This window comes from Pelobates fuscus, chromosome 2 (assembly GCF_036172605.1).
Source record: "Pelobates fuscus isolate aPelFus1 chromosome 2, aPelFus1.pri, whole genome shotgun sequence".
Classification (NCBI taxonomy): Eukaryota; Metazoa; Chordata; class Amphibia; order Anura; family Pelobatidae; genus Pelobates; species Pelobates fuscus.
This window is the reverse complement of record NC_086318.1, coordinates 3,637,381-3,662,664: the sequence shown is the minus strand read 5'-3', so window position 1 is coordinate 3,662,664 and position 25,284 is coordinate 3,637,381. Positions and strand designations below refer to the sequence as shown.

General features: G+C 48.8%; 1 protein-coding gene across 1 annotated transcript in view; it reads left to right on the top strand.

Annotated features, from left to right (window-relative positions):
• LOC134586380 (WAP four-disulfide core domain protein 5-like) overlaps window positions 1-25,284 on the top strand; it is a 140,587-nt gene that overhangs the window by 114,940 nt on the left and 363 nt on the right. The window contains exons 2-4 of the mRNA XM_063441861.1: window positions 8,719-8,884; window positions 17,303-17,461; window positions 24,312-24,461. Coding sequence (XP_063297931.1) covers window positions 8,812-8,884; window positions 17,303-17,461; window positions 24,312-24,461 — 382 coding nt within the window. The 5' untranslated portion in view covers window positions 8,719-8,811. The remainder of the gene's footprint in view (window positions 1-8,718; window positions 8,885-17,302; window positions 17,462-24,311; window positions 24,462-25,284) is intronic.

Genomic DNA, 25,284 nt, shown 5'->3' with positions numbered 1-25,284 from the left:
CATAGCGGTGGCGTGTCCGTCAGCGGTTAGTGTAGTCCTCCCATAGTTCCCAGGTTACAATTGTTGTTTTTTATGTTACATATGGTCCCCATCTGACGAGATATCTACTTACAACACCCCCTCACGTATCCCATAAGTGGGGATTATACCACTGTATGCTGTTTATATCAGAGCTAGTTTTTAGCTCTCTAAAATGTGAGTAGGACCTTATAGACCTTTTTTATTGGCTGCTACCTATTTGGGTTTTATTGCACTATTAGATTTTCTTTTCTCTTTCATACGGATCCCACGAACCCCTTGATCCCACTGCTCCATAGACGTCTCTACCTCAGATAGAACTGTGATTGTTCTATCATCCCAAGGTTTTACTGGACTCATTTTGGACTGCTCTTTATATATATATATATATATATATATATATATATATATATACATATATATATATAATTATTATATATCATTGTTTATTTCTATATTACGACTTGCTGATATTTAATTGTACGTATTATCTCTGTGGCACCACCCTTTTCTCCTTCCTTATACCTATATACCTATAGGGCCTGTGAGGGAGCACTATCCTTTAGGTGTGCTACCTTTTTAAAAGTTTTTAAGCGCTGATCCTTCTGTACACTTTTCACTTTTTACTCTCCACGGTGCATGTTGATGTTATCTCGGCTTCCAGTCTTACTCTCCATTACGCATGTTGATGTTATCTCGGCTTCCAGTCTTACTCTCCATGATGCATGTTGATGTTATCTCGGCTTCTGGTCTTACTCTCCATGACGCATGTCGCTGTTATCTCGGCTTCCGGTCTTACTCTCCATGACGCATGTTAATGTTTTCTCGGCTTCTGGTTTTACTCTCCATGACGCATGTTGATGTTATCTCGGATTGCAGTCTTACTCTCCATGGTGCATGTTGATGTTATCTCGGCTTCCAGTCTTACTCTCCATGACGCATGTTAATGTTTTCTCGGCTTCCAGTCTTACTCTCCATGACGCATGTTGATGTTATCTCGGCTTCCAGTCTTACTCTCCATGGTGCATGTTGATGTTATCTCGCCTTCCAGTCTTACTCTCCATGGTACATGTTGATGTTATGTCGGCTTCCAGTCTTACTCTCCATGGTGCATGTTGATGTTATGTCGGCTTCCAGTCTTACTCTCCATGGTGCATGTTGATGTTATGTCGGCTTCCAGTCTTACTCTCCATGGTGCATGTTGATGTTATGTCGGCTTCCAGTCTTACTCTCCATGGTGCATGTTGATGTTATGTCGGCTTCCAGTCTTACTCTCCATGGTGCATGTTGATGTTATGTCGGCTTCCAGTCTTACTCTCCATGGTGCATGTTGATGTTATGTCGGCTTCCAGTCTTTGATGACTAACCTTTACCTATCCATAGTTCCCACAAACGTTTCAGGTAGTCTGTTTTGGGTCAGCTGTTGTAGCAGCAGTCAGGGAGGTCTAAGTTCTCACTTTGTATCCATGGATGATTTATTCCATTAACCCACTTATCTACCATCAGACATGGACCTTGATTGAGGAATTCAGATTTAATTCATCAGGCGTCTTGCCCAGGACACCTATTGGTAGGGAGGCCTGACCAGAAATTGAATATATATTTAGAAAACCAACATCATGGAGGGTATATCCAGCCCTGAATACAAAATATAAAACATATTACAAATATCCCAGTGACACCCAACAGAGAAAATGAAAGTCAAGTGACAGTCAGTATAGAATAAAGACAGCTCAGCCGTGGCATAAATAAATAAATTCAAACTCACATGAAATAGAAGAACCGCATAGAATGTAGATGTATGAAGAGAGAATCTTCACAGCTATAAACAAATCCCAGTGTCTTCTGTCATTTATCGATTGATAATCAATGAAAGCGTCTGGCTGCAGAACAGGCTGGGAGATGTGCCTGGAGACCCCAAGAAAGAAGTCACTGAGTGACTACTGGCACCATAACTACTTCTGCATAATGCAGTGCTTATGGTGTTTACAGTATTCCTTTAATCTAATAGGGGTTGGCATGCTAGTAGCCTACTCCCCCAAGTCAAATCCAGCATCCCACACTGAGGGCTAAAGGTCCCCACGCCAATATTCAGCGGTGGAACTAATGCAGGTCAGGCCCTGGCGCAATACATATATATATATTTTTACACATACACTGATACACATACACACAAATATACAGACACACAGATACAAATACTGGCACACATAAAGATACAAACACTAAAATTCATGCAGATACATAGACTTACATATACATGCACTGACACACAGACACACAGATATACACTGACACGCATGCACATACACAGATACAAACACTGAGACACATACAGATAAACACACACACAGATACAAACACTGACATACATGCAGATACACAAAAACACACAATGACACACATGCTGGCCACTTTTTGCGTGCAGGAAGGTAGCTTCAGCTGGCTGGAGCTGTTGGGAGTCAAAAACCTGGCTTTTTCAGTTATCTCCCCTACTCCTCTCCCTCCCATTGGGCTCAGTGTATTTGTCGGTTGGGAGGAAGTGACCGGCTCCCACTTCCTCCCAGCTCTGGCTGCAGATAAGTAAAGGTCCATCTTGTGGTGTTAAAAGACTGCGCACAACTAGGCCCATGAGGACACAGTGCTTGGGGCACTTTATGGGCCCTCTCAGTGTGCCGGCCGCTATGCAGCCACACCCACTGCACCGGCAGTAGTTCCACCAGTGCCACTAGTCCCACTAAATACACCCAACCCACCCTCTCACCCTAGTAATGGCAAGAATTTCTAAAAATCCAAATCTTATACTTACCTTTTAAATTCTTCTTTTTTCTGCACCAAAAAAGTCAAATAAAAAGGCATCGTAACCTGAGCAAAAAAATTGGTCGCAAGAGTATTCTGAGAACGGACAGCAACTGAAATAACCTGCCCTTCGGTGGGTCCCCGCTCAGTTCTCAAGCTGTTTTTAGCTCATCTTGTGCCATTACAGAGAGAACAGCTCTGAAACATATCAGACTGGTCCCACCCATACGGGCAGTCCAGATCCAAAATGCCAGCAAGTTCTCTCTGCACAAGAGATACAGCAACCCCAGATGATCGTTTCAGCCTAGTTAGGCATCTTCAATGAGGCAAAGCTGATATCTCTCTAGGCACCGTGAGCAAGAGGTCCACGTCGGGATTACCCTTTAAACTTATGTAGAGCAAGAAAATGGTAACCTGATGTAATTATTATAAAAATAAATGGAATAAAAAAAAAATGAAGAACCTGATGCGATAAAACCAATCTGTCTTCCCTTTAAGGCAAGAAGGTTCTTTATAAGGAATCCAACCAATCAGAGCACTGTGAAGGCAAATCCCACCTGTCACGAGACTAACCTTGGAATAAATCTGATTATGTCCAGATTTTGTTGTACGTACATGTGACGAAGTGCCCTTCGCCACTTTGTCCTGGAGAGGCCTGCTTGCCTGCCTCCTCCCCTGCGACTATGGTCCTGGACTATATTGCACTGTAAACCCTGTATTCAGGCATATGGACTTGTATTAGACTGTCTTTTACCCTTTATCTATGCTGTAGGTTCGGACTACTAATATAACCTAACAGCCAGGGGATTTAGGCGAATATATTGCATGAGAATACCATTACTGGAGAATACAGCCGTTCGTATGATTTCATGCGAATTCTTTGTGCTCTGAATAGGTGGCCGCCATTTCGGGACTTTTCCACGTGTTCGCGGCCATCTTGCGTGCGAACAGCGGTGTTTGCCTGTGAACGCATGGAACTGAAATCGGAAGCACAAACAGGCGAATACCGCTAAGACCTCCAGACATCCAGAACTACGCACGGAAACTACCGAACGACCGGCCGTTCGGTAGTTATACTTAACTTAGTATGGGGATTCTAGCGACCACAAAGATGCGAATGGATGGCAAGAATTTCGTCTATTTTACCGTGCGAACGGAGACCGACCGCAAGGCCAAAACTCATGGAACTATTTTCGGCTAGTTGGTCTGTGCGGTCGGTCAAAACTTTGGAGCCCTGTATCTCCCGAACCATCCATCCGAATGGGCTGATTTTTGGACAGACTGTTCCCCTGAACAAGGGCTATTTGGGGAACTGTAACGGAGCTCCGTGTACCCCGACCGAGTACCCTCCGTTGATGGATGCTCCTAGCGCTCTCAGAGGACTCCAAGCACTGCAGACGACACCACAACCACCGCAGGCTCCACAACCGCCGTAGCTTAACTGGAGCCGCGCCGTCTTCCTTCCACCCTGGATCGGCTTCTGTCCTCCAGGATCGTGTGGTGAAGACCTCTCCTCCAGGAGAGCGTATCCGGAACAGGCTCTTAAAAGAGCTAAGTGATTAAGAGCTCAGGGGAATATGCAGAGCATAGCAATCCCCAGTGTGATATAGCAGTTCCCTCCAATAACGAGACACGGCTACGTATTGAGGGTCAGAAGAGGTCTGAGGACTGGAACACCCAGCCTGCTTTTTATTAGGATCAGGTACATACAGGACACTCCCAGGGGGAGGATGAAATTGACCAATCACATGCATGGTAACACCCCCACGTCTCCTCCCCTCAGATAAACACATAACCCAATTAAAACATACATTATTTTACCCAAGTTCTGGATGTACCCCAAAAACAGGGGGTACAGCTTTAAATCTGGTATCCCCAAATAGCCCTTGTTCAGGGGAACAGTCTGTCCAAAAATCAGCCCATTCGGATGGATGGTTCGGGAGATACAGGGCTCCAAAGTTTTGACCGACCGCACAGACCAACTAGCCGAAAATAGTTCCATGAGTTTTGGCCTTGCGGTCGGTCTCCGTTCGCACGGTAAAATAGACGAAATTCTTGCCATCCATTCGCATCTTTGTGGTCGCTAGAATCCCCATACTAAGTTAAGTATAACTACCGAACGGCCGGTCGTTCGGTAGTTTCCGTGCGTAGTTCTGGATGTCTGGAGGTCTTAGCGGTATTCGCCTGTTTGTGCTTCCGATTTCAGTTCCATGCGTTCACAGGCAAACACCGCTGTTCGCACGCAAGATGGCCGCGAACACGTGGAAAAGTCCCGAAATGGCGGCCACCTATTCAGAGCACAAAGAATTCGCATGAAATCATACGAACGGCTGTATTCTCCAGTAATGGTATTCTCATGCAATATATTCGCCTAAATCCCCTGGCTGTTAGGTTATATTAGTAGTCCGAACCTACAGCATAGATAAAGGGTAAAAGACAGTCTAATACAAGTCCATATGCCTGAATACAGGGTTTACAGTGCAATATAGTCCAGGACCATAGTCGCAGGGGAGGAGGCAGGCAAGCAGGCCTCTCCAGGACAAAGTGGCGAAGGGCACTTCGTCACACATCTCCCCTTTGGGGGGAAGACTAACCAGGCACCTGACCTTCTGTCGGTCAGTGCCTCCGTTAGTCGATCCACCAACCCACAATAAACAGATGTCCGAGTAGCCCCCCCACAACATCAAAGTACAGGAACAGCCCACCCACAACACACAGTCACTGCACCTGGGTATTTGGCTGTGGTACTGAGGCCACATGCCGAGGGTACTTGAAGGGCAGAGGCCAACTGCACTCTGCCCAGATGCCAGCTCTTCTGCTGGGGTAGCCTGCAGGACATCAGGCTCTGGACCAGGGACAAAGGTAGGGCAGAGGCCGACTGCGCTCTGTCCAGCTGCCAGCTCTCCCGCTGGGGTAGCCTGCAGGACATCAGGCTCTGGACCAGGGACAAAGGTAGGGTAGAGGCCGACTGCGCTCTGTCCAGCTGCCAGCTCTTCCGCTGGGGTACTGAGACCATAATCCGGCTCAGTAGTTAAGGGAACATGGACGTCAGGAGGGGTTAGCATCGCCTCCGTTAACTCTGGTGCCACGCTAGGAGTTAGCTGGGGAGGGGAATTTGTACTTACCCCCTCCTCTGGGTGTCCCGGTGAGGGTAGTTGGGGATCTGGAAAGGCTGTCCAGCATCCCTGTAGGTCAGGCACAGAGACCACGGTCCCATCTGCGCCGTCTGGAGGATTAGTGTCTCCCCTTGTTAGGGGAGGCTGCCGCTGGGAAGAGGGGGTGCTGTGCTCCTTTCCCGGAAACACAGGCTGCCGCTGGAGAGGGAGACCGCCTGTCTCCACTCCCTTACCATTGTCCTGTTGCTGTAGAGAGGGACCAACTGTCTCTGCTCTCTGTAGGACACACTGCTGTTGGGGGGGAAGGACGGCACCTTCGGCCCCCTGGGGTACACACTGCCGCTGGGGAGGGAGACCGCCTGTCTCCACTCCCTTACTATGGTCCTGTTGCTGTAGAGAGGGACCAACTGTCTCTGCTCTCTGTAGGACACACTGCTGCTGGGGGGGAAGGACGGCACCTTCGTCCCCCTGTAACTCCCACTGCCGCTGGAGATCTGGGTTGGTTGCCCAGCATCCCTGTAGGGCCGGTAGAGAGACCTCGGTCCCATCTCTACCTGCCATCTGGAGGGCATCGCCGGACCAGTCAGGGGGGTCTGGTTCTGCTTGTCGGGTAGGTTGGGGCTGCACGAAGCTGAGTAGGTGTATGTAGTCCTGCTCCAGCTCCCACTCCCTTGTTGCCAGGTGGGTCATGTCTTTTCTCACCTCGCGTTCGTCAGCCCAGACATACATGCCCATCCGGTAGTCGTAGATGTCCCAAAACCTAGACTCCTCCGTGCTGCCGAAATCAAGATCCTCCTCCATGGCATCCATAAGTAGACCAGGACCATCATAATCATCCCCCTCCGGTAGGTCGTGCTCGGCCGTCCAGGGAGTAAGTCGAATGGTATGCCACCAGAGGGCCTGGTATGCGTTGTCTAGCCCGATCTCTCGCCATACCAGGGTCTCTAGTCTTGCCACCCACTCATCCAGGGGCTGCTCCCCTAGTAGACATATTCGCATTGCCACACGCTTCTGTAGCCGCTGCTCATCACTGGGGAGCCTCTCACCTCGCCGCCACTGGGCATCTTCCAGGGCATCATACCAGAGTTCCCTTCTGGCTGCATCCCTGGAATCTGCGGCCTCCTTCTCCTCCTCATCATGGAACGCTGTCCGCAAACCAGCTGATTCCATCCTGTTGTCGCCAGGGGCGCTGCCCAATGGCTAGCGTTGCCCTCAATTGTAACTCCAAACGTTACCAGTGTCTCTGAGCTGCTTCTCCTCGCACTAGGACGCCATCCCACCGCTGCCACCACTGTAACGGAGCTCCGTGTACCCCGACCGAGTACCCTCCGTTGATGGATGCTCCTAGCGCTCTCAGAGGACTCCAAGCACTGCAGACGACACCACAACCACCGCAGGCTCCACAACCGCCGTAGCTTAACTGGAGCCGCGCCGTCTTCCTTCCACCCTGGATCGGCTTCTGTCCTCCAGGATCGTGTGGTGAAGACCTCTCCTCCAGGAGAGCGTATCCGGAACAGGCTCTTAAAAGAGCTAAGTGATTAAGAGCTCAGGGGAATATGCAGAGCATAGCAATCCCCAGTGTGATATAGCAGTTCCCTCCAATAACGAGACACGGCTACGTATTGAGGGTCAGAAGAGGTCTGAGGACTGGAACACCCAGCCTGCTTTTTATTAGGATCAGGTACATACAGGACACTCCCAGGGGGAGGATGAAATTGACCAATCACATGCATGGTAACACCCCCACGTCTCCTCCCCTCAGATAAACACATAACCCAATTAAAACATACATTATTTTACCCAAGTTCTGGATGTACCCCAAAAACAGGGGGTACAGCTTTAAATCTGGTATCCCCAAATAGCGCTTGTTCAGGGGAACAGTCTGTCCAAAAATCAGCCCATTCGGATGGATGGTTCGGGAGATACAGGGCTCCAAAGTTTTGACCGACCGCACAGACCAACTAGCAGAAAATAGTTCCATGAGTTTTGGCCTTGCGGTCGGTCTCCGTTCGCACGGTAAAATAGACGAAATTCTTGCCATCCATTCGCATCTTTGTGGTCGCTAGAATCCCCATACTAAGTTAAGTATAACTACCGAACGGCCGGTCGTTCGGTAGTTTCCGTGCGTAGTTCTGGATGTCTGGAGGTCTTAGCGGTATTCGCCTGTTTGTGCTTCCGATTTCAGTTCCATGCGTTCACAGGCAAACACCGCTGTTCGCACGCAAGATGGCCGCGAACACGTGGAAAAGTCCCGAAATGGCGGCCACCTATTCAGAGCACAAAGAATTCGCATGAAATCATACGAACGGCTGTATTCTCCAGTAATGGTATTCTCATGCAATATATTCGCCTAAATCCCCTGGCTGTTAGGTTATATTAGTAGTCCGAACCTACAGCATAGATAAAGGGTAAAAGACAGTCTAATACAAGTCCATATGCCTGAATACAGGGTTTACAGTGCAATATAGTCCAGGACCATAGTCGCAGGGGAGGAGGCAGGCAAGCAGGCCTCTCCAGGACAAAGTGGCGAAGGGCACTTCGTCACAGTACAGAATTGTCCCATTTGGTGCAGATAATCAGACTGGGTGACGTTTATTAGGGACAGGTGCACGCGAATAATGGGAGATGATGACATTTATAATTGGTGATTAGCAGGCAAACAGCTATTTACATAATGAATGTTACTTCCCTGACTGAGTGTCCAAGGTGTGGCTGGATATGTTTGCTCCCCGAGTAGATGTGGAAATCCTGGGATTGTTGGGAAATACTTTTATTTTTGGAACAGATACAGTCAGTGTGTGACCTCCGTCCCTCCCTGTAACACTGCTATAAAAGCCGGGTAGTGACAGACTGGGCTCACACACAGCGTGAGGACAACATGATTTCTTCCAGCCTGATCGTTCTGGGTCTCAGTCTGTGCTTCCTGGGAGCCAGAGCTACGGATCCGGCAGGTGAGTTAACCCAGAACTAGCCAATCCTTATTCAGTCTGTGGGGCTTGATTAACCTAGGGTCCATGGCTTAGACAGGGAACCTGGAACCGTGAATTCACCCGTTCACCAAACCCATGTGAAGAATGAAGGGGATCTCAAACCTGTAACATGCCTCGGGCACCACGGGATCTTACTCCAGTGAATATGTTTGGGCACTCTCTAACACAATGTTGGCCAAAAGGTAGATCGTCCTCTGTTGTACAACTTCCACAATGCTATGCCAGCTGGGGTCTCTCATTTGCCCATATTTGCAGGGTTGTGTTTGTGATTGAATGTAGTCATGTTTTTGCATGAAGTATGTGTGCACGCGTGTAGGGCTGTATTTGTATGAACCGGTGTCACTGGAATGCAGTGGTTTACTTCTAGGCAATGCTTGCATTGCACGCTGACATACAAAAACACTGACACACATATAAACAGAGTGATACATACAGAGATACACACACTGACATACACAAACACTAACATATACATACACAGATACACACACGTCATAATTGTTATATTTTCAGCCACCTTTTTGTTAACATACATTTTATGTGCAGGAAGGTGGCTTCCTTGTGTCCTGCTGGCTGAGGCTGATAGGAGTGTGGGGCTGACAGGAGCCGGGTCTCCACTTGCCCTCCAATCCTGTAATTCCTCATCCTCTCTCCCAAGTGGTGCTCTCTCTGTAGCTGGGCTCTCACTTTCTCCAGCTCTGGCTGCCGGCAGTACAGGGTCCCGTTCATGCTGTTAAAGGGCCGTGGCACCTGACCTGTTAAGCAATACCCTTAGGGTGAACCCAAGTGCATGTGCCATCCGATGGTCCCCCAAGCATGCGTACTTCTGCCTCTGTCCTGTATAGTAACAGAATAGCGTGTCCTGTCCTGTGTAGTAACAGAGAATAGCACGTCCTGTATAGTAACAGAGCATAGCGTGTCATGTCCTGTATAGTAACAGAGAATATCGTGTTGTCTTGTATCGTTGTGTAGAATTTCGCCAATATAATGGATGCAACCAGTCGTTTTGGGTAGAAGAAGCAATCTGAGCTTTATTAGGCCACACTCAGCTTTTTATACAGTGTCCCTAGCATGGAGTTTCTATGACAAAATCACAGGGGTTTTCTTCCCACAAGCCATTGTGTTTGAGATAATTGAGCACCGACGAACGCATACCCTGGATTTTTGAGCATGTGTATTCATATATGCAAATGAGGGCCACCCAGCAAAGCACTTGAGGTGATTGTTTGTGGTTTGTGGTTAACAGCCAGAGGTTGTCGTTGATTACAAGGTGTTAACAAGGGGGACAGTTCTGTCGGTAACCGAACAGAAGGGAACAGATAGCCGAAAACAAGGGAGCAATTATCAGGTAGTGATTCCATTCGAATGTAGGGGGATATCAGATGAAACAAATAAGGGAACACGCACAAGGAGTCCCATCTCCCGTGACATGGTGGAAAAACTATTTTCTGTTGGAAAACTTGTATGTACGTAGTGGGGACTCGCGATGCCGCCTAGAACAAATTCTAACCCCATTAACCCCCCCCAATAACGACAGACCACTTAGTATGGATGAAACAGGCCACAGCATTTATTATCACAACTAAATTACTGCATAACACATCCATAACTTTATTTATTGAATCTCTTCTTTTCTGTAACCAAAACATTAGACATAAATAAGCATAAATTAACATATATACATATATAACTCCACCCATAGTGTTATACAGTGACCCAACCGTCCTTGCCAATAAAAACATGGAGTGGTTCCTAATCACCACTCCCTCTCACCTCCCCCCTCGTCATAAAAAATCCTTCCAATGCCTGCCATCAGCCGACCTTATCCACGCTCGATGGGCACGAGACCTCAGGCAACCTAAAGTTAAACCTTTAGAGCAGGGGAGGTTTGAGACCTTAAAAAACTTGTTCATCTCATTCCATCTACTTAAACGTAACCTCAAACTCAATTGGCAAGGACATACCCCCGGCTAGCTGTGACAAAATATAGTATAGGGTGGGCGGGAGGGAAGCTGTTTGCTGGCCCGAATCCCAAGTGGCACTGAGGTAAGACCTCCCCCACACTGTCTTACACAGAACATAATCACACCCACAGACTCTTCCCAACCAATCCCATGCATCTATCCCCACACTCCTACATGTGCCCTTGTCCGCTTAGCTGCGCTATCTCCCCAGGGCCTTAGCGGAAAAATTCATAACTCAAGAATAAATCAAGGACAGGAATAACAGAAATAGTGAAGACAAAGCCGAGGTCAGGATACCAGAAATCACGAGTCAAATACGAAGCCGGGGTCAGGATACCAGAAATCACGAGTCAAATACGAAGCCGGGGTCAGGATACCAGAAATCACGAGTCAAATACGAAGCCGGGGTCAGGATACCAGAAATCACGAGTCAAATACGAAGCCGGGGTCAGGATACCAGAAATCACGAGTCAAATACAAAGCCGAGTTCAGGATACCAGAAATCACGAGTCAAATACGAAGCCGGGGTCAGGATACCAGAAATCACGAGTCAAATACGAAGCCGGGGTCAGGATACCAGAAATCACAAGTCAAATACGAAGCCGGGGTCAGGATACCAGAAATCACGAGTCAAATACGAAGCCGGGGTCAGGATACCAGAAATCACTAGTCAAATACGAAGCCGGGGTCAGGATACCAGAAATCACGAGTCAAATACGAAGCCGGGGTCAGGATACCAGAAATCACGAGTCAAATACAAAGCCGAGGTCAGGATACCAGAAATCACGAGTCAAATACGAAGCCGGGGTCAGGATACCAGAAATCACGAGTCAAATACGAAGCCGGGGTCAGGATACCAGAAATCACGAGTCAAATACGAAGCCGGGGTCAGGATACCAGAAATCACGAGTCAAATACTAAAGCTGAGATCAAACACAGGAAATCACAAGGGAAAAACTAGGAGCACTAAACGAGGATCTAACAGAAACCACGATAGGGCAATAATTGGGGCTAAAACAAGCCTTAAATAGGCTTACCTATGTTCTGATAGGTCCACGTCATCACTGCGATCCAAAACAGATTAGGATATCGCAATGATGTGGGTGTGATGTCACGTCCATATCATTTTTTTTATTTTTTTTTATTTTTTTATTTATTTATTTATTTTTAGACGTCCTGCCGCTCAGCTGTTCGGCCAGACTATCCGGCAGGGGGAGGTCTGCAAGGCTCGAGGGTGGTAAGTCCCCCTCAGTGTGCCGCACAGCTGCATGGAGCGATTGGACCGCCCTGCAGGAGGGGGGATGTAATGCCACAGAACCAGCTGAAAAAAAATCCCCAAAAATTCAATGACACTAAATATTCAACAAAAAATTACATGGAAACGTATCAATACTGTGATACATTTTTCTACATATATTGACCTCACACCATACTGCAATATCTCCTAAATATGCTTTATTAACCCCGTGCCTTCTGCATTAACCCCACACCTGCTGCAATAACCCCTAACCAAGCTGTTTTTGTAAATAAATCAGAGAAACCCCTCAGTCAACAAGCTAGAGAGAGACAGATACAAACAAACACACATGTATTTTTCAATGTTTCACACAGACATAGTCTTAACATAGTTACATAGCTGAAAAGAGACTTGCATCCATCAAGTTCAGCCTTCCTCACATATGCTTTTGCTGTTGATCCAAAAGAAGGCAAAAAACCCAGTCTGAAGCGCTTCCAATTTTGCAACAAACTAGGAAACAAATTCCTTCTTGACCCCAAAATAGCAATCAGATGTCTCCTTGGATCAAGCAGCTATTACCCCACTAATTAGAAATTATATCCCTGTATGTTATGTTTTTGCAAGTATTTATCCAATTGCAGTTTAAACATCTGTATAGACTCTGACAAAACCACCTCTTCAGGCAATGAATTCCATATCCAGGGCCGGACTGGCCCACCGGGATACCGGGAAATTTCCCGGTGGGCTGCATTAAGCTGGGGCCGGGCTGACAGCCCTAATGATTATTATGATAAATCCTCCCCTCGGACTGTGCCAGCCTGTCAGTCCGAGGGGAGGGAGGAGCTGGGGGCTGGTGTGGCTGGCAGCAGCTGCAGGGAGACCTGTCAGTCTCCCTGCACAGTCTCCAATCATTTCGGCCGCATGCCCCGCCCCCAAACGGAAGCTCCGCCTCCCACTAACAGGCTCCGCCCCCACGCATGGTGCTGAAAAACTGCCCACCGGACCAACAGGAAACTGAAGGTATTTACCGTTTTACAGCCCCATACCCACCATACAGCCCCCCACCTCACAGACAGCCCCCCTACCCACATCACAGCCCCCCCACATACTATACAGCCCCAACCCACTATACAGCCCCCTACCCACTATACAGCCCCCTACCCACTATACAGCCCCCCTACCCACAATACAGCCCCCTTCCCACCTCACAGCCCCCCTACCACTATACTGCCCCCCTACCCACATCACAGCCCCCTTACCTACCTCACTGCCCCCCTACCTACCTCACTGCCCCCTACCCACTATACTACCCCCTACCCACTATACTGCCCCTATCCACATCACAGCCCCCCTACCCACATCACAGCCCCCCTACCCACTATACTGCCCCCTTCCCACCTCACAGCCCCCCTACCCACTATACTGCCTCCCTACCCACATCACAGCCCCCTACCCACTATACTGCCCCCCTTCCCACCTCACAGCCCCCCTACCCACTATACTGCCTCCCTACCCACTATACTGCCTCCCAACCTACCTCACAGCCCCCTACCCACCTCATAGCCCCCCTACCCACCTCATAGCCCCCCTACCCACCTCACAGCCCCCCTACCCACCTCACAGCCCCCCTACCCACCTCACAGCCCCCCTCTCACCTCACCACCCCCCTACCCACTATACAGGCCCCCTCCCACTATACAGCCCCCTACTCACCTCACATCCCCCCTACCCACTATACAGCCCCCCTACCCACCTCATAGCCCCCCTACCCACCTCATAGCCCCCCTACCTACCTCACAGCCCCCCTTCCCACCTCACAGCCCCCCTTCCCACCTCACAGCCCCCCTACCCACTATACTGCCTCCCTACCCACATCACAGCCCCCATTCCCACCTCACAGCCCCCCTTCCCACCTCACAGCCCCACTACCCACTATACTGCCCCCCTTCTCACCTCACAGCCCCCCTACCCACTATACTGCCTCCCACATCACAGCCCCCCTACCCACATCACAGCCCCCCTACCTACCTCACAGCCCCCTACACACTTTACAGCTCCCCTACCCACCTCATAGCCCCCCTACCCACCTCACTGCCCCCCTACCCACTATAAAGCCCCCTACCCACTATACAGCCCCCCTACCCACAATACAGCCCCCTTCCCACCTCACAGCCCCCCTACCACTATACTGCCCCCCTACCCACATCACAGCCCCCTTACCTACCTCACTGCCCCCCTACCTACCTCACTGCCCCCTACCCACTATACAGCCCCCCTATCCACTATACTACCCCCTACCCACTATACTGCCCCTATCCACATCACAGCCCCCCTACCCACATCACAGCCCCCCTACCCACATCACAGCCCCCCTACCCACTATACTGCCCCCCTTCCCACCTCACAGCCCCCTACCCACTATACTGCCTCCCTACCCACATCACAGCCCCCCTTCCCACCTCACAGCCCCCCTACCCACTATACTGCTCCCCTTCCCACCTCACAGCCCCCCTACCCACTATACTGCCTCCCTACCCACTATACTGCCTCCCTACCTACCTCACAGCCCCCCTACCCACCTCATAGCCCCCCTACCCACCTCACAGCCCCCCTACCCACCTCACAGCCCCCCTACCCACCTCACAGCCCCCCTCTCACCTCACCACCCCTCTACCCACTATACAGGCCCCCTCCCACTATACAGCCCCCTACTCACCTCACATCCCCCTACCCACTATACAGCCCCCCTACCCACATCATAGCCCCCCTACCCACCTCACAGCCCCCCTACCCACCTCACAGCCCCCCTTCCCACCTCACAGCCCCCCTACCCACTATACTGCCTCCCTACCCACATCACAGCCCCCATTCCCACCTCACAGCCCCCTTCCCACCTCACAGCCCCACTACCCACTATACTGCCCCCCTTCCCACCTCACAGCCCCCCTACCCACTATACTGCCCCTATCCACATCACAGCCCCCCTACCCACTATACTGCCCCCCTTCCCACCTCACAGCCCCCCTACCCACTATACTGCCTCCCTACCCACATCACAGCCCCCCTTCCCACCTCACAGCCCCCCTACCCACTATACTGCCCCCCTTCCCACCTCACAGTCCCCCTACCCACTATACTGCCTCCCTACCCACTATACTGCCTCCCTACCTACCTCACAGCCCCCCTACCCACCTCACAGCCCCCCTCTCACCTCACCACCCCCCTACCCACTATACAGGCCCCCTCCCACTATACAGCCCCCTACTCACCTCACATCCCCTACCCACTATACAGCCCCCCTACCCACCTCATAGCCCCCCTACCCACCTCACAGCCCCCCTTCCCACCTCACAGCCCCCTTCCCACCTCACAGCCCCCCTACCCACTATACTGCCCCCCTTCCCACCTCACAGCCCCCCTACCCACTATACTGCCTCCCTACCCACATCACAGCCCCCCTACCCACATCACAGCCCCCCTACCTACCTCACAGCCCCCCTACCCACTTTACAGCCCCCCTACCCACCTCATAGCCCCCCTACCCACCTCACAGCCCCCTTACCCACTATACTGCTCCCTACCCACCTCACAGCCCCCCTCTCACCTCACCACCCCCCTACCCACTATACAGCCCCCCTCCCACTATACAGCCCCCCTCCCACTATACAGCCCCCTACTCACCTCACATCCCCCCTACCCACTATACAGCCCCCCTACCCACTATACAGCCCCCCTACCCACTATACTGCCTCCCTACCCACATCACAGCCCCCCTTCCCACCTCACAGCCCCCCTACCCACTATACTGCCCCCCTTCCCACCTCACAGTCCCCCTACCCACTATACTGCCTCCCTACCCACTATACTGCCTCCCTACCTACCTCACAGCCCCCCCTACCCACCTCACAGCCCCCCTCTCACCTCACCACCCCCCTACCCACTATACAGGCCCCCTCCCACTATACAGCCCCCTACTCACCTCACATCCCCCTACCCACTATACAGCCCCCCCTACCCACCTCATAGCCCCCCTACCCACCTCACAGCCCACCTTCCCACCTCACAGCCCCCTTCCCACCTCACAGCCCCCCTACCAACTATACTGCCTCCCTACCCACATCGCAGCCCCCATTCCCACCTCACAGCCCCCCTTCCCACCTCACAGCCCCACTACCCACTATACTGCCCCCCTTCCCACCTCACAGCCCCCCTACCCACTATACTGCCTCCCTACCCACATCACAGCCCCCCTACCCACATCACAGCCCCCCTACCTACCTCACAGCCCCCCTACCCACTTTACAGCCCCCCTACCCACCTCACAGCCCCCTTACCCACTATACTGCTCCCTACCCACCTCACAGCCCCCCTCTCACCTCACCACCCCCCTACCCACTATACAGCCCCCCTCCCACTATACAGCCCCCCTCCCACTATACAGCCCCCTACTCACCTCACATCCCCCCTACCCACTATACAGCCCCCCTACCCACTATACAGCCCCCCTACCCACTATACAGCCCCCCTACCCACTATACAGCCCCCCTACCCACCTAACAGTCCCCCTACCCACCTAACAGTCCCCCTACCCACCATATAGCCCCTCTACCCACTCACAGTTCCCCTACCCACCTCACAGTCCCCCCACCCAGCTTACAGGACACCTATCCACCTCACAGTCCCCCATCCCCACAATATTAGAGAGATAGAGATATATATATACACACACATACCAATAATATGTAAGGCATATATGCATATGTATGCATGTCTTGCCAACCCAGATGATTGAGTAATATACACACATAAAATATATATATATATATATATATATTACTCAATCATCTCGGGTGGCAACACATAGCCATACGTATTACATGTGACAATACATGGCGTAGTTACTTATGGGGCTGGCATTGATTTTTTTCCAGGGCTGCTTTGTATCCCCAGTCCGGCCCTGTCCATATCCTTATTGCTCTTACTGTAAAAAAACCTTTTCTTTGCCTTAGATGAAATCTCCTTTCTTCAAGCCTAAATGTGTGACCTCGTGTCCTATGTATAGCCCTGTTTATGAATAGATTTCCAGACATTCCTGTAAAATTCCTGTAAAATGCTTTAATCAATTATTACCCATTATGTCTGAATAATGATATTTTTTGGTTGCTTTCCCTGATGTAGAGAAGCCGGGCAGTTGTCCTTTGGATGTGGATTACCCACGATGTGACTCGGTGAATACAAATAATCAGGAGAACGGATGTCAGAAAGACAGCGACTGCACGGGGGACAGAAAGTGCTGCTTTTCTGGCTGTCAGAAACAGTGCCTCCTGCCTCTGAAAGGTGTGGAACCTGACACATAGAATGTACTACTGCCATGTTTGGAATGTTCTGAGTGTCACTTATTGACACAATAGTCTATAGTGTACCTAATGTAACAAAGCACTAAAATGTGACAAGCTGAGAAAGCCTATCTAGCATCAATGCTGTCTGTAACTAATATAGGCTGAAAAGAGTCTAAACTCTACCAGTTTCAACCTTTCACATACCTGTTACTATTCCTGCTGTTGTCCCGAAAGAAAGTGAAAAACCCATTTTTAAGTGATTTTCAATTTTGTCACAACTTGAGGGGAAAAAATCCTTGACTGTAAAATGACAGATTTCTCCTTCGATCACTAAGCTTTTACCCTACGTATTAAGTATTGTATCCTTGAATAATTGTTTGAAAATCTGTAAAGAATCTGATAAGTCAATTAAGAACTGAGAATCCAATATATTTAGTGTTCTTAATGCATATAATTATTTTCTGTCATAGGTGAAATCTCTTTTAAGGAAGTTTACATGGGTGACATCTTACCCTGTGTATAGCCCTACTAATGTACAGGTTATAAGAGATGTTTGTAATGGCTTTGTTTATATTTATATAACATTATCATATTGTGGCGAAACCAACCTCGCCACTGGGCCCTGGAGAAGCCTGTTTGCTAGCCTCCTACCTGCTGACTATGGCCCCTGGGTTATTTGGGGCACATTGTACTGTATATTGCTGCTACTGGCCCTTTTAACAGCATCTGTGGACATATTGGGACTTTTGGGACTACTGTCCCTTTAAGACTGTGATACATATTCTAGTGTACTGCCTGTAATATTATATGTGTATTTGTGTGTTAAGTTTATCCTGGGTGATTTGTATGCAGCATTCATCTGATTGTTCAGTAGAATCACTCCATTCAGTATATTGAGTGAAACTACCGAACAACCAGACCACCCAGGAATAAGTGTGCCTCCAATTACAGTTTGCAACAATGTTGCAAACGGGTAATTGGCAATCAGTGTAATGTATGCTTTGTCCTCTGGGTGGCCGCCATTCGGGAAACAAACACGTGGCGGCGGCCATCTTAAACTACCGAACAGCGGTGTTTTGCCGTCGAGTGTCTGGAACTAAAATCGGGCACTTGACTAGGCAAACACCGCTGAGACCTCCATACTTCCAGAAATTCGTATAGAAACTACCGAATGACCCGCCGTTCGGTAGAAAGAACCCCACAAACAAGGGAATTCATTCAAACCCTCTCCAGGCTCTATAACACAGGCAATTCGTCTGTTTTCATTCCCTTGTTTGTGACCGACCGCAGGGCCAAAATGCATGGAACTGTTTTCGGATACGTTACCCATGCGGTCGGTCAAATCTTTGGAACCCCATATCTCCCGAACCATTCATCCGAATGACTTGAATTTTGGATATGTTGTCCCCCTGAATAAGGGCTATCCAGCGATGCTGGATTTAAAGGTGTACCCCCGGGTTTTGGGGTACATCCAGACAGGGCCGGCCTTAGGCATTTAGACGCCCTGTGCGAAAAATATTCACAGCGCCCCCCCCCCCCAGTCATCCATGTATGCTGTAATGTTTGTGTTGTCTGTGTATGTGATAGTAGGTGTGATATGTATGCTATGTGTGATATTTGTAATGGGTGTATTAACAGTGTGTGATATGCGTGTATTGGTTGTATGTGACACACACACACACACACAGAGTCAGACGGCCATACACACACACAGGAAGACATCCACACACACAGGCAGACAGTCATACACACACACACACACACACAGTCACACACACACACAGACATACACAAAGACACACACACGCAGACAGTCAAACACACAGACACACAGAGGCAGACAGTCATACACACACACACAGACAGTAATACACACAGGCATACAGTCATACACACAGACACACAGAGGCAGACAGTCATACACACACACACACAGACAGTAATACACACAGGCAGACAGTCATACACACAGACACACAGAGGCAGACAGTCATACACACACACACACAGACAGTAATACACACAGGCAGACAGTCATACACACACACACACACACACAAAGGCAGACAGTCACACACACACACACACAGACATACACAAAGACACACACAGGCAGACAGTCAAACACACAGAGGCAGACAGTCATACACACACACACAGACAGTAATACACACAGGCAGACAGTCATACACACAGACACACAGAGGCAGACAGTCATACACACACACACACACACACAGACAGTAATACACACAGGCAGACAGTCATACACACAGACACACAGAGGCAGACAGTCATACACACACATAGACAGTAATACACACAGGCAGAGAGTCACACTCACCTGACAATCACTCATTGTGGAGGCAGTGCAGCTCCTGGTGACTGTTTGGTGGGGAAGCAGGGACTCCTTCCTGCTTCCCCTGCAGCAGATTTCCGGCGCTTTTAGCTCCGCCCCCGCCGCACGGTAAGCTCCGCCCCCGGCGGAAATTTAAAAAAACATTTTTTTTTTATTTTTTTTTTTTTAAATTCCGGCCGGCTGTGCGGCCGCACGGCGCCCCCTGCTCCATGGCGCCCTGTGCGGCCGCACAGCTCGCACACCCCTAAGGCCGGCCCTGCATCCAGAACTTGGCTGGAAAAGTGTACCGGATAATTGGGTTTAATGTTATCTGAGGGGAGGGGATGTGTGGGCTGAACCATGTATGGGATTGGTTATTTTATGCCTCCCCCTGGGTGTGGCCTGTATGTGTGAGTTGGAAATAAAAGCCAGGCTGGATGAGCCAGTCCAGAGTTCCTGTTTTACCCTCAAAGTGATGTGTCGTCTCATTATTGGGGGGAAGGATTTATTGCATGCTGTTCCAGTTGACTGCTAGGAGTACAAGCCTATTCGTATGGTTCCTATTCAATGGTCTACAGCATTCATATGCTTGGGAGAATTTAAAAGGTTTCTCGGATTCGGTGATTGTGGTGTCTGCCAGAGTGCTTGGAGTCCTCAGGAAGCACTAGGAGCATCCATTAACGGAGGTACCCAGTCGGGGTGCCAGGTGATCCGTTACACATATCCCCTCTGAGTTGACTTATTTACACGTTGTCATGCTCTCGATCAGGTCAGATAGGAGACGATTGTCAGGGTTAACTGAAGTGGCTTTATTTATAGGTTTTGCATTACAGCAGTAACTTGAGGAAGATAATAAGGATAAGGAAAGGGAGAAATAATTGTTACGGCAATATGCCCCATAAAGAAAATAATAAAGCTGGAGAAGTATAATAAAAATAACAAGACAGGTATCAGTAACTTTTAAAGAATCAGGAATGAAAGGAACACCTTACATATCAAATTGCAGCAATGTCCATAAAGTGGGTTTTGCAGGATTGTATTAATAAAGGTAGTCCGGATAATTCTATAGCAATCCAAGTAGGTTAGAGCTGGTAATAATCCAAGTGGGGTGCAATGCAGGTAAGTACAGGAGAGCTGGTAATAATCCAAGTGGGGTGCAATGCAGGTAAGTACAGGAGAGCTGGTAATAATCCAAGTGGGGTGCAATGCAGGTAAGTACAGGTTCTCTCCCAGGAGCCAGGATCTGACGTCAATGTAAAGGCCCGTTACTTAGTTGGGTGTGGCCATTTATAGCAGAACTTGTTTCCTAAGATACAGGTGAGTATGTGACTAGTGGCTAGGGAGGCCACTAGAGGTGAAAACCAGGAATTGCATTTAAAGGGACGGTAAGAAATTAAAAAGTCTTGCTTGTCAGTATAAGAACCTGACATACGTTTAAGTTTCATTTCCATAATAAATTGTGTAGTCCATCTTAATATTCTTCTTTAAATCAGGTGCCCAAATTTGTACCTGTATGGTCAAGGTGGGTTTTCATCATTAATTTACCTAGACATAGAATTAATCAATACATATTTTTATACTTAAAAATACCTTACTGGTAGAGTTGAGCGAACCCGAACTGAAAAGCTTGGGGCTCGTACCGAACATTACTATTTTTGGACCCCGGACCCGACCACGGACAATTCAGTGTATGTTCGGGTTGGAGTTCGGTGTTCAGCCAATCAACAAGCGTTTGACTTGTGTGCCCTTAGAAGCCATCACAGCCATGCCTACTAATGGCATGGCTGTGATTGGCCAGTGCAATATATAAGCTGGAGTCGCGTAGCGCCGCACGTCACATGAGCTCTTATTAGTGTAGGGAGAGGATGCTGCCGCGTTGAGGGACAGATTAGAAAATAATTCTGGTGTTGAATCTGCAAACTACAGCGATTATTCAAACTACAGCGATTATTTTTGTGGGTGCTATACTACATTTTTGTACCCTACCCTGAGCCCAGTGCCACAGAGAGTGCAGTGCACTTGCAACTGCATGTGTGCCAGGCACATCACTTTAATCCTGTTCTGGTAGCTCAGTGGGCAACATCTAGGCATTTTTAAATACTGCAATTTTTTTGGTGCTAAATCATTCAAATTCTTTAGGTGCTAAAAAGTAAATTTGGGGCCTGCCCTTCATTTCTGAGAGTCAAATAGAACCGTCAAACACTGTTGTTACATCGCACTCTGAAAAATTCTATTTTTTTTGGTGCTAAATAGACAATCTACCTGTGCATGGCTTGTGTGATACAATAAGTCTACATCTTAAAAATGCAATAACCCACAGAAGATGGACGAGGATTTTTTTTGGCAAATGGAACTTTGATTTGAATTTACTACATCAGCATAAGAGGGAGCAGGATGCTAAAGCTCGTCGGCATGTATTAGCTCTTGAATTCCCACAGTTATCCAAGTAACAGATGGAGCGATCAAAGGAACTATAACTGATTTAATGACTCCTAATGAGCCATTTGCAGTTTCTGTGTAATGGCTGGGTGCGCTTTCGGCGTTCTCACCCTGCTGCTGCTCGCCTGTCTGCGCTGCAGCATAACTTCGGCCTTCCCGCTCCCCGCCTCATATGCGACGTGCCCACCTTTCACATGCTGGAGAGACTGTGCGAGCAGCAGCAGGCGATAGCGGAGTTTCAGCTGCAGCACGCATGGGTCAGTCGCTCTGCACCAGACTTGCCCTCCAATAGATCCTCCTTAAAGTATTTAAAGTGGACTCATTCCAATTACAGGGCCTGGAAAGAGTCCTGTATTGTTATTTATTGTCACTACCTCCCCGCGACGGGAGAGGGTAATTTGCTCGCCTGCTTCCTTCGTTGGACGTGGTAGCCGTTTCTCAGGCTCCCTCTCCGGAATCAAACCCTGATTCCCTGTTACCCATGGTCACCATGGTAGGCGCAGAAAGTAACATCAAAAGTTGATAGGGCAGACATCCGAATGCGTAGTCGCCACAACGGTCACCGCCACCTCAACCTCCTACTCCACATCCACCTCCTCCAACTAGAGCAGGGTGCAAAAGCGGAGCGTCGGTCCCCTAGACAGTACGCCTGCTACTGCCCACCGCACCCAGGGACTGAGCTCACCAAAGCCAGCTCCAAGGAGCTCCCTGGCGTGGCAGTTCTTCAGACGATGTGGTTTGCACACTGTGCAATCAGAGCCTGAAGCGAGGCATAAATGTTCTAAACCTGAGCACAACCCGCATGACCAGGCATCTAAATGCAAAGCACGAGCTGCAGTGGAGTAAGCACCTCAAAAACCAAGGAAGGTCTCAGGCTCCTCCTGCTTCCTCTTCTGCTGCTGTCTTGGCCTCTTCCACCACCTCTGGAGTGACAGTGGCACCTGCCACCCAGCAAACAGAGGATGTGGCAGCAACGCTACCACGTCCGCCACCATCCCCAAGCATCTCCACACTGTCCCATGGAAGCATTCAGCTGTCCATCTCCCAAACACTGGCGAGAAAGAGGAAGTACCCCCCACCCACCCACGATCACTGGCCCTGAATGCCAGCATTTCAAAATTCCTGGCCTTTGAAATGCTGTCATTGCGTCTGGTGGAGACGGACAGTTTTAAAAACCCGATATATACCATATACTAATTGTGGGGTGGTCAATGCCATGTCCACACGCTTATTGTATAGTTATTTAGATTCCCCCACCTGCCACATATGAATGGATTTCGGGGGGACACTACACCCTCCCCCTGAATATTATAATTAGGGCCCCCACCCTCCACCAATGGGAGGGGCTGGAAGAGACACTTGGTCCCCCTGTTAAATTATATTAACCCTTACCTCTTTATTTATTTTTTATTAAGCAGTACACTGGCCACCATTGGTTATTTTAAAGTTCCCCACACAATGGATACAAGTGTAGGTTACGGAGGTAACTATGCCTCCCTCATTATTTATCCCAGTCACAGGTTTTATACACAGTGGATATGCCTCTATCCGAGGAATAGGGAGGATTTAGAGTTAATGGGGGCTCTCATGGACTCCTATAGGGTTTTTATTTTACTTTTTTAATGTACCAGCTGGCTGACACATAATTAACCCTTGCAATGCTGATGGTTGTTTAACTATTTGGCAGCTGGCTGTTCGTACTGCAAATAAAAAACAAAACAATAATTTGTCAATGTGAATTCTGCCGGATGCAGTTGGCTGTGAATTTTAGTAATATTGTGAATCTTTCGGGTCCTATAATTAGTGCAGGATTTGGGTGTGAAATACTGATTATAATCCAGACACCGAATGCATCCGGGCGATTGCTGCAGATCGCTCGGGCCGGATTTGGTTTTAGTAAATATGAGAATTGCCTTTAATATCCGCTGTTTAGTGGATAATCCTGCAGGTGTCCATTCTGGAACCCAAGATAAGAAGAGAAATAAATTATAAAATGTTCTATTTACTGAATATGGAATTTATCTTTGAATGTTTGTATTTACTGTCTGAATAACCTGCTCTCATCCTACAGCTAAGCTGGACCCCTGTCCTTCCTATGATCCCTCCATATGTGCACTCATCAAACTTGCACCCAGTGACTGCCATATGGACAACCAATGCCAAGGAACTGAAAGATGTTGCTTCTACTGCGCTGGTTACTATTGCGGAGGGGCAATAATTGGTGAGTCTGGCTCCATGCTGCCCCCTGTGGATCACTAAGTCAGGGCATGCCAGGATTCCCCAGGGCAATCAGTTACATCACTAAGTGTCACCATTTATGACTTAAAAAAAAAACCTAAGACAGATTTGTGATAGTGGGTGAAACACTTGTCTTTCTACACCAAGCCCACCAAAGTACCTACCAATAAGAAATACAATGTCTATTGCTGGCTATGATTGCAGAAGTCAGACGAAAACAACCTCTTCCACTGATGCCGGTGGAAATCCATTAAGAACCGCTCCATGCTATGTATCACTTTTATTGCTCCCACTAACTGCTTGACCCCAACTATACCTAGCTATCGGCAATACAAACACCAGCTTTAGTGCCCTGCTATCAGTACATGATTTGGTGGGCTATGTCTATCAGTAGAAGATTTGGGGTACCCTGCCACAAGTAGAAGATTTGGGGTGCCCTGACACAAGTAGAAGATTTGGGGTGCTGTGTAATCAGTAGATGATTTGGGGTGCTGTGTAATCAGTAAGGGGGTTCAGGCATTCATTGTCAGTGGTCCATCACACGGAGCCATGCCCAGATATCCGTCCGTTCACAGAGATTCAGAGAGTTCCTACACTGCCTGAGAGTGATGGGTGTTATCTTCTCTGTAAAAGGAAAAGAGAGCCTCTATGTGCTGTGGATGATGACTCCCACAATGCTAAATCTTCCATTAGTTGAGCTTAGAGTGATGTGCAATGTTATGACCTGGAATAAAATGGGGTTTTATTGGGAATTTCATTGTTAGATTTCTGCGGACAATGCGGAGGTGCTGGATATAAATAATAAA